Genomic DNA, 15,846 nt, shown 5'->3' with positions numbered 1-15,846 from the left:
AGCTTTTATTTTTATAACAGTGCCAAGCAAATGGTTACTACAGTTTAGATTAGAATTAAATCCTATGATATCAGTATTAATTATATATATTTTAAGGTAGCTAAATAATAGGCACTGACACTAAACAATAGTAGCTGGTATAATCCAAAGTTCTGAAGTCGAAAATCTAAATTAATTCATGAACTATTACTAAACAAAAATATAAGGTAGGAAACAAAGTCTCCTCAATTTTGTTTTGTTAATTCCCAGTACTACAGTGAATTTTTAAGGACTGGTATGATTCAGCTCATACTATTACTGTGAATAATATAAACAGGGATCCAGATTCACAAATGGAAGTAGGTAAGTTCCTTTGGAGTCTGGATCATTTATTGGCAGACATTACAAAAGCAGCATCTGCCAGTCATTCTCACTGACTTTACCATCAGTATCTGTTGTGATATGAGATACATTTACAGTCAACCTGTCACCAGTCGTGCCAATGGACCTTGTTATAATGGTGTTAAACATAATTAAAGAGTTAAATATTTTTTTTTGCCAGCAGTCATGTGCAGAAGTGTAATTCTGATTAAAACAACAGTTTACTATTTAATTAAAATGCCTTTTACAATTGTGAATAGTTAGTAAACATGTAATTTGATCAGTTGTTTCAAGAAAAAAGGAAAAATTCACATACTTTTAAATGCAAGAAAACTGTGTAAGTCGCACTATTTAGAACAGAAATACTTCAGTAGAAAACAACCCCCCCAAAAGCATAAACAAAATTAACAAATGTTAATTTCGTTAACAATGTTAACAATGGAGCCTGTTGTTGATGGGCTAGCAGGCTGCCAAACATCTACAGCCAAATTTTAGGAGATAGAAGTTGCCTTGGAACGTCCTCATTTTCAGCAGTCTCATTGTGTCTCACATGTTCTGCAGTCTACCTTTAAAATACTGTTCTCCTACTACATTTTCAGTCTGAGATTTCCTTCTGAATGTGTTGAGATTTTGTGTGTGGAAGATGGCCTCTACAGCAGCCAGTGGTCTAAAAGTTTTTAGTATGAATTCAAGAGAAAGTTGTGCTTTCAAGCAACATTTACTTTTTCTTTTTTTTTAAAAGTAGCAATTCAGTATTCACATCTGCTTAGATAACTACATATTTTGTATAGAAGTTTTAAGGCAAACTGAGGGCAGTTTGTCAGTTTCTTAGAGCTATGCTTGACTTCTTGAGAAAAGAAAGAAATGAAATAATCCATTTTAACTTCCTACTTGAGCTCAAGCAGAGCAGGAATACTTGCTCATTTAAACATTGCATTTGTATTAGGTATGCCTCTCAGTGTTGGGAAAAAAAAGAAAAGAAAAAAAAAAAAAAAAAAAAGTACAGTGAATGTAGGGGAACTCCCTGAACAGTTCTTAGGTGTAATAAACAGTAAACCCTTCTACTCTGTTAGACTTCAATATAGGCCAGCAAGTACAAGCATAGTCCCTCTGGCACTTAAGTTAATGGAGTAACTTCGTTCTGCACAAGTTAATATTGGGTTGCCCTTTTCACCAGGTTAAAATGATAATCAGCTCAGATGTGGTTGCATGGATTTTACTGTTCCTACGGCTTTAAATGGAAATATTGAGAGCAAATAAGTATTTAGCTGTGCAGTATAGAAAGATGATGGGGACTGACTGTGTGTATTATGTGCCAGGAAATGTAATAAATTTGACTACAGTTTGTGATTCTTTAGAAAGGAGCATGAGTCATCTGCTTGTGTGTCATTGAAGCTTCTGGTGAGTCAATGAAAGTAAGACTGGTTGAAAGCAGTGCTACCTCGGATGCAATAAGATTTTGTGGTTTGGATTCAGCAACCAAAATACTTGTATGTTTGTTCTTGAGATTGATTTTTCACTGGCAAAGACTGAACACATCATTCCATTATTTAATTTGTTTCTGTGTGTTACCCTTACTCCCTTTCAGCATCCCTTTGTGGTCTTTGCTAAATACATACACATATATGTGCATATATATCTATAGGTCAAGTGTTTCTGAACCAGGGAAGTTTAATAGAAAACAAAACAACAACAAAAAAGTAGGAGTTAGCAGCAGTAGAAGCATGCCAGAATATTTGTCTTTCTCTCACTGTTCCTTCATGAACAAACACGGTCTGAGCTAACTGAGCAGCTTGCTGTGATGATTTAGATTTAACCAATTGTCCAGCTTAGGAATAAGGAAGGTACACTCTCTGAGACGGTAAATTATTGACATCCTTATAACTGTTGTCCTCATCCTTACATCACAAAGGTGTCAGAAGCAGTAAAAACTGGAAGCCTAGCCTGCAAAAGTAGGGAGGGTAGTTTTAGTGGTCAGAATTCCCTGTGTATGAACTGCTATCAAATGATGTTCTCTCATAATTCTCAGCTGACAATTTCGCTGATAGATTGTGGCCCCAAGAACAGACCTAACTTCTCTGTGCAGGAAACCAGGGTGAGGTTTCCTGAAGCCCCTGCTTAACTGGCTTGTAGCCACATTCTTCAGTGCTTCAGGAAACCTCACCTCCTAAGAAAAGTCAAAATCAGTTGCGGTATGCAGTGCCATTGTTTTGTAAATAGAAATGAAGCTGCCACATAAGGCATTATGAAGCACTGTATTTGTTGTAACATTTTTGTCCAAATTGCACATCACAGTTGTCTCTTTCACAGAACAGTCAGAGAAACACTGATCTGGTATATATATATTGTTGGTGTTATAATGAGAGTAGTACCAATCTTTCTTTATTAACAAGTTCGTTATTTTTGTTTTCATATTGATGAAAGTTGCTGTATTTTTGTCTTGTTTAATTGTAGTTGCCCCTATTTAGCTATAGAGGTCTTGTTATCTGACTGTTACCAGTAAAGACAGTATCAAAAGATTGTCTGCTTTATTTATTCTCAAATATGATTTTATGTACCTGAAAGGCTCCCAAAATAACTTTAGCCTTATAAATTATATCTCCAGATATCTTTTTAGTTTTGCTAAAGCCTCTCCCTCAATAAAGGTAAAATACAAACTCACTATAAAAGAACTTTACCGTGTATTTCATATGAATAATTCAGTTCATGCAGTATTCAGTACCTCATTGTGTAAATTTTAAACTGTCCTCTTAGTAATGACAGAAGCTGCCCTTTTGTAATCCAGAAGACAAAAATTTCAGAATCTTTCTCCACTGTACATGATTTTACAATAATCTTTATGATTTTAGTCAAGGCTAAGGACATTCCCTTTCTTCTATTTTCTGTTAGACATATGTGGGGAAAAAAAAATCTTGAATAACAAGCTTTTGACAAAATTGTCTGCTGTGGAACTATGCTTGCTTAAATGAACACGTTAGCCAGAAATGTTGCAGTTGACATCAGCTAGATCCAGTTTGTGCTCCTCCATTGAAAAGCCCTTTCTTTCAAGAAACTCTGCATTTTCGTCTGTGCAGTTTGCACTATTTAAAAATACTGTTATAAATCTCTGACCAGTGTAAACTCAAAAAAAAAAAAAAACCAAAACAACAACAACAACAACAACAAAATAGAAGTGCTTTTGAACATGTAAACATAATTAACATTCCATTTTTTAAAGAAAGTTACTCCTGCCATAATATTTTCACTAAAATTAGTTACTAGCAGAAAGAACAATTCCATGCATACTTGCAAAAGGAAGCTCATTGCAGGCAAATTACTAGATTTCGTGAAGCTAGCTGCACTTTTGAAAGGCAAGCTCCTATCCTTGACTCTGAACTTGTAACTCATTCTTCAAATCTTGTAGGAACATGCTGAGTGTATGTTCATACCTGCTTTCAGAAGATTTCTTTTCATCCATTGTTACTCATCCAGTCTTCAATGACCTTGAACAGCAATGTACAGGAAAATAATAAATGCTTCAGTAACATTAGCTGGCTAAATTAATCTGATGAAAAATATAGCTCCCAGATTTATTTTGAATATCACTGTAAGCTTTGTATTGTTTTGAAGAATAGCAGTAGAAGTCAACATTATGCATTCACTGCTTACCAAATAGAAACTTACTACAATAAATACTGAATGAATTATCGTAGGTGGTATCATACTTAGTGAGCATGAGCTTAATGTGTTTGTTAAAACCAGTTAGCCTTTGTTCCATTAATTTAAGCTTTGACAGTCCCCTCGCCTTTTTCGTTGTTGTTCTAACTGATGGAAAGCTTGAAAGATAATTGTTTTTTTAATATTTATGCTACTAAGTCAGCTTCCTGTTAATAACAGAACTGAAAATCTATTTCAGAATGCATCAAATTCCTAAATAATAGGAGTGTGAATGATCTGGATGGTCAGTTTAGGTTTTGTGGATCAAGTAAGGAGTGGAAGAAGGCTCAAATATTTGTTCCCATCATCTCTGAACTGCTTTTGTCTTTTTTTTTTCTTTTTTTTTCCCCCAGCTGATTTGCATCTTGGATAAAATGACACTGGAAATGTGACAGTAAACTTTCATGAAACTAATACATTGATTCTTGCACAAGAGCAGTAATCTTAGTTTTTTCAGGTATTAAGGGACAGACAGGCCTTGGAGAAGGATGGGGATTGGGAACAGAGAAGGAAGAGATGGCAGCAGCTGATGCTGGGGCTCTCTGCTGGATGGTACGATTTCAATGCCAAGAGTCTCTAGTATGCTGTCAATGGATGTGATGACATCTCTGGGCAAGCATGATGCTATAGCATTTGTCCTGCCGTGATTGAGAGGGATCCATCTCTTTTTGGTTTGATGTTGCCTTCAGGTGGATCAACATCCATTGGCTTGGGTTTGCTGTTGCTCCCTCGAAGCCTAAGTTTGTTTGGTGGAGAAGGAGCTATCCTCCTCTGCAAAGATGTGAGAGAGAGCTCTGTCTAAATTGCTTCTTGTGCCAGAAGACCATGAAGACACAAGTCTGTTGGCAACTGCTGCTCCGCTCCTATGAGTCGAGGTACTTGTACTCAAAGCAGTTGGCAAGGAAGTTGGCTTAGGACATCATAAAGCTACGGTGGTGTGACCCTAAGAATGTTCTATGATGACCAAAACATGTCTGTGTTGAGAAAGGGAAGGCTATGGCCGAAGAGTTGCCCTAATTGCCACTAGTGGGATTCTGCAGGGCTCTGTTTTTGAACTGGTTCTTTTTAATGTTTTCATCAATGATTCCAATAAAGATCTGGAAGTTATATTAAGTAAATTCACAGATGATGCTAAATTGAAAGGAGCGTTGACTCCTTGAGGATAGAGAGGCCTTGCAACAGGATCTTGACAAATTTGGTAGTGGTTATCATCTGTATGAGGAAGAACAAATGTTGGATTCTGCGCCTGGGATGGAGCAGCCCTGGTTCTGTTACAGACTAGAGGATGAAGAGCTGAAGAGCAGCTCCATGAGAAGGGATCTGGGGGTTCCGGTTGGTGTCAAGTTGAAACTGAATCAGCAGTGTGCCCTGGCAGCCAGAATGGCCCTGGGCTTCATCAGGCTTAGCACTGCCACCAGGTCAGGGAAAGGGTTGTCCCACTCTGCTCTGTCTGCTGCAGCCTCACTTCGAGCACTGTGTGCATGCTGGGATGCCACAACATAACAAGGACATGAAAGTCTTAGCATCCTAAGGAGAGCTATAGAGATGGCTGAAGTCTCTGGCTTTGCTTAGCCCAGAGAAGAGGAGGCCTTCATGGCAGCTATAGCCATGCCAAGGGGATCAGAGGAGCAGCGCTGAGCTCTGCTCTGTGTGACAGCAACAGGGCCGGAGGGAACAGCATGGAGCTATGTTAGGGGAGGGGCAGCTGGGGATCAGGGAAAGGGTCTGCACCACAGGGCGGTGGGGCATGGAACCGGATGCACGGGGCTGTGGGCACGGCCACCAGTGCTGGAGTTCTGGAAGCATTTGTCACCACTCTCAGACATAGCGTTTGGGTGGTCCTGTGTGGAGCCTGGACCTCGATTCAATGACCCTTGTGGTTCTTTACCACTCGGGATATTCTGTGATTGTGTGATTATGTGTATACATCATATATGAAAAAAAAAGAGCTTTTGTTTATTTCGGAATTAACAGGTATGTGAAGATTTATAACCTGTCACGCTCAGGTGTGACACTTAGAGTTGATTAGACTATCTAAGTCAGCTTAGAACTGGCCCACCAAACTGTGCTGAAAACATTGCTTATGCTTTGATTTGCTTGCTCACAGTCTGCACGTTATGAGCAATGTCAATTTATTTAATGATTTCTTCTATGGGGATAGTTAACATTTTTGAAAAATAGTACTAAAATCACTGAAATTAGTTCTTTCAATTTTAGCAGTTGACATTATGGATTATATACCTTTCTGGAAGATTATGTATTGTAGCCCTATTAAAAACTGCTGGTGATGTCATTATAGGACATTTTTCCTGCTCTAATTAGAGTCCATATAAGTAGATTTTATTATGTTGTTCTAAACAGAACTTCAGTGGTTTTTAATATTATTATGCCATTACAATTAATATCTGTTCTTAATCTAATTTCTTTCTTATGAAAAATGCAATACTCTAGATCAGGAAAAAATAATCTGGTTAGTGATGTGATTCATTTCAAAATCTCATTTTCAAATTGTATTAATAGATAAGATAGAATGGCTAATTAAAGTGAATATAAGTTGTGCTGAACAAACCTCATAAGGAAACTTCATTTGAAAATAGAATAAAAGTTTGACTTTTAAAATGTCGTGTGTCTAATTAATAAATAAAGAGTTCCCTTTGCTTCCAGAACAGAGAAAATAATTCAGTTTCATGAATTTAAGCATTCCCAGGGATGTGAGCATTGAAACATAACTTTAGAAAGTTCTGTTACATACGATGAAACTTCTGGTATTTAAATTATCAGAATTAATTTTATAGAATAGATAATTGAATTCTTATAGAATTCAATGATGGAAAGGTAAAATAGAAGATAAAAAAAGCAGTTTTACATGTGCCTCTGAAGGTCTCATATTCTGACTTCAGAAGCGTGTGATAAACTGTACTGAGGAGATAACATAGATTATCTGCACAGCCTGAGCAATAACTGGAGGCTTTGGTGAGGCTGCTCTTCACCTGTTGAGCTCTTCTGCTTCTCTGACATCAGAACTTCCCACACTTCTTTGTCCTTTTTCGGTAAGCAGTATACCTTGGAGTTGTGCAGAATTTCAGAGTGAGTGCTGTCTGTGTCAAAAAGCAGACAAGGTTTTGATTACTATGATAAATTTATTTGCTGCTTCTTTAATTTGCAGTTAATGTAGAGAAACAAATTTTGGCATGCTAAGAAAACCAGTGATTAGCTATATTAACGTGTCTATCTTTACATCTGCGTTTCCTGTTTTGAATATGCATAGTGAGGTTTTGTGATGTATCTTAAAACTGAAATAATAGGGTGTTCTTCAGAAACTTAAGGATGTGTGAGTACCCTTCTCTGCAATAACACGACAAAAGTGCAGTGACTGTGTTGAGGGGGAAATAACTTGGAGAACTGAAGTACCAGGAGAGTGAGGTGGCAACACCCAAGTGTTAGAATTTGCGGATGAAACTGGCTTCTGCTCTGGGAGCATGCATCTTTTCTCCCAACTATGAATTTCCTTCAGATAATTAATTACACCTTCCCCTCGATCCCTGTGTAAGGGTAAAGTTTGCAATGTATGACTCAGAAATGGCTGGTGTAGAGTTTCAGCTGCAGAAGAAGGAAAAGCCTCTCTTTTTTATCAGGAGAAGGATGAAGGGAGGAATGATAGCTTACGCTGCTTGAGTAATTGCTCAGCTTGGTTTCCCAAGAGCCTGTAAAGCTGTGGCCTAATTAAACTGTGCGTGGTGCATTGTTCTTCCCTTTGGAAGACAGGAACAATATCTTTTGATGCTTTAATAGTAATCCAGCATCAGTGAAAGGAAATGTCAGTCAGTTTCATGGAACTTCCCAGCAAACTGAATGAACCATAAATGAATGTGTCTGGGAAAGAAATTCAACCTTTAATATATTTATCAGAGCAAGAGCAAGTATTCATAATCCTTTTTTTATTAAAAATGACTCAAAAGACCTGTTGAGATTAACTCAATAGCTTTCCTTTATTGTTTCACAGAGTGAGGCATCAAACATATTGACTGCAAGAAAAGACTGATTCTTAAAAAGTCTTTCTAAGGGTAACATCTGTAAGCCAATCGAACTTTAATTTCTTTCTTCCCAACATCCTTCAACAGAATTTACTTGTTTACAAACTGAAGAGAAAATAACTTGAAAATGTTACTCGAAGCCCTGTGGCCTATGTCCTGTCTTCCTGGGCAGCATGTTGTCTTTGTTTTGTTTTAGTATTCAGCACCCTGAGGTCATGGCCAAACTGTAAGGCACCTCTCAGTCTTTTCCCACAGCTCGGCACATCAGGGCACTGGTGCCCTTCTGGACACAGCAGCCTGGTTTCTGTGCCTGTCCTGGAGGTACAGGCCTTGTCCTAAGCTAAGGTTTCAGTTATTTCATTCTCCTTGGAGTCTGAAGGACTTTTGCATCCATTAGCTTTATTCTGACATGATATTTCCTATTAAAGCCTAATATAATCTTAAATCTTTTGTCAGTTGTCATGCCTAACCTTGAATTCTCTGTCTTTACAATGTCAAATTCTCCTTTAATTTATTCAGACCGTCTCTTATCTGTTGATACTTTCTGTTGCTAAATTTCCCAGATGAACTGATAATAATAAGCCAGTAATACTGTGAAATGCCTAACAAATAACTTCCAACTTGTATTACTGTAATAATCCTCTTAGAATCTAGCGTACCCTCATACAAGAAGTGCAATCTAAATATGAAAATAGGAAGTCCAAGATCTCTTCCTCAACCAAGTTTTACCCTCTGTAATGTTTCTGAAAAATAAGTTGAACATTATATTGAAATTTTATAAAAATAAAAAATGCATTCATTTTAAAGAATCTTAATAGCTATCTTGTGATCTTCTGTTGTCATGTATTTTGCTGGAGTTATCAGTATGAACTCATTCCTTAAAATGTTGACAGTTTGAGATTCAGGAAGTAGAAGTACATTCCTATCCTGATAGCCTGTGGGAGAAAATTAAAGTTATGACTTGTTCATAATCCTCTTTCTGTCTTCTTCTTTCTCCTTTCCTTCCTTCTTCCTTCCTTCTTGTCCCCTCTCCCTTCCTGTTTCCCATTATTTCCCTTTAGTTTAGTTGCATAGAATTTGTCTATGCTAATTTATTTATGCAAACTTATTCTAAGAAGTAATTTTTGCCAATAGTTTTAACGAAACAGAATTTTTAAAGCTTTTTAACAGTTTTTGAATTTTTTTGAATGATATGTAACAGAAAAGGCAGTGTTCATCAACAGATGTCTTTGTACCTTGTCCACACAAGTTATCTTTCAATTATTTTGTATTCCTTTCTGTGTCACTTTCATAATTACAAGTTGGCACATAGCACTGAACAGAGAGCTTTTTACAGAATACCATCTTTTCATGCAATAATTACTTTAATATTAACTTTTTCCATAATGCATATGAGAAATAACATGATTAAATCTTTTTTTGAATATTTATTCGATTTACATGAGGAGAAAAAGATCTGATGCAGAGTCTTTGGAAAGAAGAGCACAAATTGTCACAAAAATTAGACAGTAGTGAGGTGAATAGGATAGAATTTGACGTTTTATGATTTTTAAATATATTCATAATCAAAAATTTTCAATTTTCAGCATTTATCTATTGACCCTTGCTTGCAGTCTGTTTCTCAATTTTCTCTTTTCTCTCTTTTCTGTCTGCTTTTGTCTTTTTCAGTAGTGCTTTTTGTCATGGGATTGATTCAGTTGCTGACTGAGTTTGGAAAATAAGTGGTACATTTTCAGTGTTATTTCAATCTAATGAATACTGAGAGCATTATAGACTGTGTACATGTGGCTGAATTAACACATAGAGTACTCTTAAGTACACATTCTCCTATAATATGTGGTGGAAGAGACTACTGCAAGTGGCCCTGTTTTTCTGAGCTGTTAATTGTACATTACGCAGTAATTGTAAGATTGAGGTTAGTGCAGTTTGCCAGGGTAACAGAGAGATTCTTTTCTCCATGTGATACAGTATACGTATGTTCAGAATTCTAATCAGAGCTCTCTTCTGTCTTCATTTAAGTTGGGACTTTAATTTCATCTATAATAAAACAGGAATCTTCCCTTCTGCATCACATTCTTTTGTGATTTTCTTTTTAGAATAAATCCCTGGATTTCATACAGGTCTCCTTAGGTTATGTAAAGATCAGCAGTTTCTGCCAACCGGCCATATCAGCTAAACCAAGAGAATTGTCTATTGTGACCTTTATTCAACACGAAGATAGTAGGTTCAATAATACGTAAAACACCGCTGTGTATTTAGATCCCTAGAGTCTTTCTACTCATAAAGATTCCAATAAATTCCTTTTTTTTTTTTTTTTGTTAGTTTTACTTTTGTAAAGACTTCACTGTTTCTTTCATAAAAAAAAAAAAAAAAAAAAAAATACATACACACACAAAAAAAAAAACGGTTTAACAATTATTCCCTCTTTCTTCCATTTATTGTTTCCCACTGTCCTCATTTCTTCCTCCAAACCCCAAGGTATCTCCATTAATTGTCAGACTCCCTAAAATAAGTAAGCAAGTAAGGAAGAGAGAGATTCCAATTACTTTGCTAATCTATACAACTAATGTTGTAGTTCATATATGGAGTTAAACTATACGATTATCTCTGGCTTCCAGTTGCAGCCAGTCAGGCTGCTATGCCTCATTCACAGTCCTTCCTTCGCAGTCCTTCCTCCATCCTCTCCATACCCTCTCTCTTTTCCCTCACCTGTTCCATCATCAGTGTTATAAGGGGAAAGTCTAAGTATGATTCAGCATTTCAGCCTACAGCAGTTGTGTATATGTTTGTAATGCAAGTCATCATGCATGTAAACTGCACAGAAGATTCTTGTAAACATTTAAATTCTTCTGCAGATAAAGAGCAGCAGTTATAGTTCATGACTTCAAAAAACAACAACAACAAAAAAAAGGTTTTAAGCAAGGCTATTATCAAAAATTTATAATACAGGCCTAGGCTTAGCTTGATTGTTTTTTAGTTGTTTGTGAAGCTACATACAACTTAAAACACACTTTTCAATGACCTTGAAAATACAATGCATTTATTTGATGCTTCTGTGAGTCCTTTGTTTCTGAAGACTTACCGCAGTATCAATCCACTGAAGACATTCAATCTATTGAGCACAAAGATTTAATTACCCTATTGCCAGAAAAATCACAGCCTTCTTAAGGGTAAGGATGAGATGTGTGACAGCAGCCTAGAGTGTCTTAAGGTATTTTTAGTTGCTGATTAATAGAAAGTATACTTCTGAGACCCTCAAAAATCAATGGTAACTTTTGTTTTAAGGTTTATTTGTGATATATTTGTAATTAAAATGTCTTGCTGCAGCTGCTACCATGCGGTGTCTTTATTTCCCTTCTTAATGGAAAAAAATATCCCGCATTATTTTGTCAAGTAGAATTTTCACCTGTCCTGAATGGATTTTGACCAAAGCTGTGTGAATACTTTGAAATGGAAGACAGAGAGGTAGTTAGGAAGGCCAATTCTGTTTTTCCTCATGGTGTTGATATAGTTATATTGTTACCTAAATGTCATGCTCATATTCTCAGAATGATTCAGTAACATTATGGGCATGATTCTTCCAGGGTTTTACAGAAGTGTCTGTTGATCACTTGAACTTTCTAAAGAATGCTAAAATGTTCTCTTATAAGCGTATAGGTTTTGTTCTTTCCCTCTGCAAAAATAACTTCAATTATTATTTTTTTTTAATTAGAGAACAAAGTAACATCCATTCCACTTAATCAAATGCCTGCATTTCAAATTTGTACTGTACTGAATAAGTAACATGCAACTTCAGGAATACTGTGCGTGAATTGACTAGGCATGTGGTGTTTGTATCATTGGAAACATTTTAGTAAAGCTATTTATCATAGTAAGCACTCAGTCTTATTAGTTAAAACTCATATTTCAAGCGATTGGGCAGGGCTTAAAAAGCAGATATGAATTTATTCAGTACTAGTTTTCAAATGTTTACAGTAATGAAATGGCAGCGTGTGTATCAAGTAGAAAGTATCTATTAGAATGGATAGTGCAGGTTGTGAAAGCTGGCTAAAGAGCAAGGATCCCCATTGCTGTAGAAAATATTTGATGTTTTGGATTTGTTCGTTCCATGAAGAAGAAACAAGATATTACCAAAAAAAGGACTGAAAGAAGTACTACTTCAGAAAAAACAGCAGCAGTGAGAGAAAGAGGGAGTCATGCCAGAGTAGTCAATGGCACTATACTTTGTGCTGTACATATAAATACTGGTTGATTGAGGGGAAAAAATGAATGTAGCAATGGAAACTGTCGTAATTCCATTATCTGTTTTAGAAACTTTCTGAAGAAACGGACATTTTCAGAAAAAAAATAATACATTTCTTACTTAATTCCCAGCTAGTATTGTGCATTCCAAAACTTTTCTGCTAACAGAAAAGCAAATGTTTTCCATGTAATATGGATTCCCAATTCTACACTGCTTTGTAGTAAAAGAAGATACACAGTGTAGCATGGTCACCATGGTGTCAATTCTAGCAAATTGAATTACAGTTTTTTTCTCAAAGGAATCAAAGCATCTGTGAAACTTGACAAATTAGAAATAACAGGGACAGGTGAGACTACTAGACACTCTACAAAATAATCACTGTTTTTTATTGCTGTTATTAACAGAGCTCATGCAAATAATTTTTTTTTTCAAAAGACGTAGGTGCGCAGAAAAGTTACAAAGTGACTAAGCTATACAAATGTATAGTACTGCATTGTTAAGACCTAATGCATTAGTCCAAATGTCAGCCCAGAAACTTAACCTAACAATAGGAAGAGTAAATAATCTTTTGCCATTGTCACAATGTCCCTTTTTCTTTCGCTGCTGATATGTAGAAATGCAAATTATCTTTTAGTCACTTACAGTAATGAGGCCCTGAGTCAGTATAATTTGAAGTATGTCCTATCAACACCCTCATTAGAATAAGCCTATGACTTGCTTTCTTTGTGTAATTCCAAGTTCTTTTCTAGCACTTGAAAAAGAGACTGTTAGACATTTCAGCTTGTTATATCTTTCTGGCTTTTCGCAAATTATTTTTCTTATTTTTTCTCCTAAAGTGAACCTTAATTGGCAAGTTTCTGTTCAGGCTTCATTAATATTTAGTTCTGGCTTAATTGTTTGAGTAATGGTGTATGCAAATGGTTGGTTCTGCAACACTTTCTCACAGATAGAACAAAACAGAACAAAATAAAATAGTTCAACTGGATGAGATCTTCAGAGATCATAGAGTCCAAATACCTGACCACTTGAAGGCTAACCAAAAGTTAAAGCATATTACTGAGTACATAATCCAACTTGAATACTGACAAGAGTGGGGCTTCAACCACTGTACTGGGGAACCTGTTCCAGTATTTTACCATCCTCAGAGTAAATAAATTTCCTTCATGCCTATCTTACCCTCACCTGGCACAGCTTTGTGCCATTCCTGTCCTGTCACTGGCAGGAACATAGCCCAGCACCTCCCTCTGCTTCCCCTCTTCAGGGAGATGTAGAGAGGAGTTGAGGTTGCCTCTTGGCCTCCTATTCTCCAGACTGGACAGCCCAGTGCCCTCAGCTTTCCCTCATGGGACATATCTCCAGCCTTGTTATAAACTTTGATGTCCTCTGGGTGTTTTCAAGGACCTTAATATCTTTTTTCACATGGCAAAGCCCAGAGCTGCACAGGTTAAGGACACACCAATACTAAATATAATGGGAGAATTACCTCTCTTGACCAGCTGGACATGCTGTGCAGTGCACCCCAAAATGTGGTTTGTTGTCCTGGCTGAATGAACACGACAGTGGTTTATATTAAACCTATGATGTCAATAGTTTAAGAGGGAATGAAGGATGCATTCCTTGCCATAAGTACTTAAAATTAGTGGCACCACTTTCTCTTACTCAGCGCCCTGTTACAAAGTGCAGGTATGTGAGAAAATCCTACAAGTTCAGTTGTAAGATATTTTTCTCCTTTATATTGCACCATATTTCTTGTATTTAATGTTTATTTAAATTTGCACAGTATTTTTACACAAATAGAATACGCAGATTTTCATGATGGTGGCTTTTTCAGCTTTAAGAGTTGGGTGCCATAATTTAGCAATGCTGATTCTTGCTCTGATTTTGTAACAACAGAAGCCTTTGTTACATTTCAGTGTGGAAGACGTTGCATTGAAGATCTTTTTAATGATTTTCGAGATGGACGAAAACTTCTGGAGCTCCTGGAATGCCTTACAGGCCAAAAAATTGTATGTATAGTAATGTTACTGCTCAATATTGAAGACATGATCTTACAACAGTTGTAATACGTTATCTGTTAATTTCTCCCACTAATGAGGCCCTATGGAAGCAGTATCTTGAATTTTTATTTGAAACTGAGGAAATACTACAACTGAGCCCTATATTTCACATGAAATCTTTGATAGGGTTATATGTAACATGAAAACAGATTTGCTTGTATGCATATGTTGGTAAAGAGAAACAAGGATGAGATTTGAAATGGTTTTAAGTTGAGGGAAATGGTTTTAAGTTGAGGAAGGAAGGATGTAGGTTGGATGTCAGGGGGAAGTTCTTTACAGAGAGAGTGGTGAGGTGCTGGCACAGGCTGCCCAGAGAGGTGGTGGATGCCCCATCCCTGGAGGTGTTCAAGGCCAGATTGGATGGGGCCCTGGGCAGCCTGGTTTAGTATGAAATGGGGAGGTTGGTGGCCCTGTCTGTGTCAGGGGGGTTGGAGATTCATGATCCTTGAGGTCCTTTCCGACCCTGGCCATTCATTCTATGAGATTTGATTCATTTAGGTATTTGGGTTTTTAGCTGTAATTCAGCAATTATGCATCAGTAGACATTTTAACTAAACATAATATGATTTAATGTATATAATTAGAATATTTTGCTAATAAATGTCATATTCATAGTTCGTATATTGAAGTAATACACATCTAAAAAGTCAGACTAGCTTGCAACCTGTAAATTCTAAAGCAGCACATCAAACCTAGTTTTGGCTACTGTCTCTTGAGTTGCTGCTTGCACTTTGTGAGTTGGAATCTTCCTTTCAATCTTTCTCACAAAAGAGTGTTGAAACTGTCTGAGAGGTAAGTCCAGAGAGGCTATATTTGTAAATAAATATCAAACACTCTGATACGTATCTGTTTGTTTGATGTAGTAATGTTCCTGAATTGTGCTATGGAGCAGAAAGTAATCAGAATATAAACAATCTGAAATTATCTATTTTTATATACATTTCAGTGATTCATTCACTGGAAATGTCAAGATACTAAATTAGCTTCCAACCATGGATTCAGTTTGTTTTAAAATTGCCTCTGTTTCATATGAAGAAGGTGCATATGCACAATGTATTATAATACCCTCACTAATATTGTCATAAACTTATGAAATATGAAACACTGTGTGTAATACAAAATTTGTATTATATATACAGTGTATTCCATTTTCTGATTCTGGACAGTCAATTTTATTTTATTTCCTTTATAGGCAAAAGAAAAGGGCTCCACAAAAGTTCATGCTCTGAACAATGTCAACAAAGCACTGCAGATTTTGCAGAGAAATAATGTAAGTAATCAGATGGGCAGGGTCAAAACGTCCTACAGAATGCATGCTGAACTAAAGAATAAAATTTCTGGAATCAAGGCAGTTTTGTTAATGTGACTTGGACGCTTAGAGTTCAGCTCCAGTATGGAATGTATTTCAAAGAGTAAAATCCACTGCCAGCGAATGTTTGAATAATATATCCATAAT

At 36.5% G+C, this 15,846-nt stretch overlaps 1 protein-coding gene across 15 annotated transcripts in view; it reads left to right on the top strand.

Moving 5' to 3' along the window:
- The window catches only part of DMD (dystrophin), a 1,043,395-nt gene that overhangs the window by 245,136 nt on the left and 782,413 nt on the right, over window positions 1-15,846 (top strand). For all 15 annotated transcript variants that reach the window (XM_052674157.1, XM_052674152.1, XM_052674148.1 and 12 more), the window contains exons 3-4: window positions 14,247-14,339; window positions 15,583-15,660. In XM_052674157.1, the coding sequence (XP_052530117.1) occupies window positions 14,247-14,339; window positions 15,583-15,660 (171 nt within the window). The remainder of the gene's footprint in view (window positions 1-14,246; window positions 14,340-15,582; window positions 15,661-15,846) is intronic.

Source organism: Tympanuchus pallidicinctus, unplaced genomic scaffold (assembly GCF_026119805.1).
Source record: "Tympanuchus pallidicinctus isolate F22 unplaced genomic scaffold, pur_lepc_1.0 scaffold14, whole genome shotgun sequence".
Classification (NCBI taxonomy): domain Eukaryota; kingdom Metazoa; phylum Chordata; class Aves; order Galliformes; family Phasianidae; genus Tympanuchus; species Tympanuchus pallidicinctus.
Note: the sequence above shows the minus strand (reverse complement) of the source record. Positions and strands in the feature narration are given on the sequence as shown.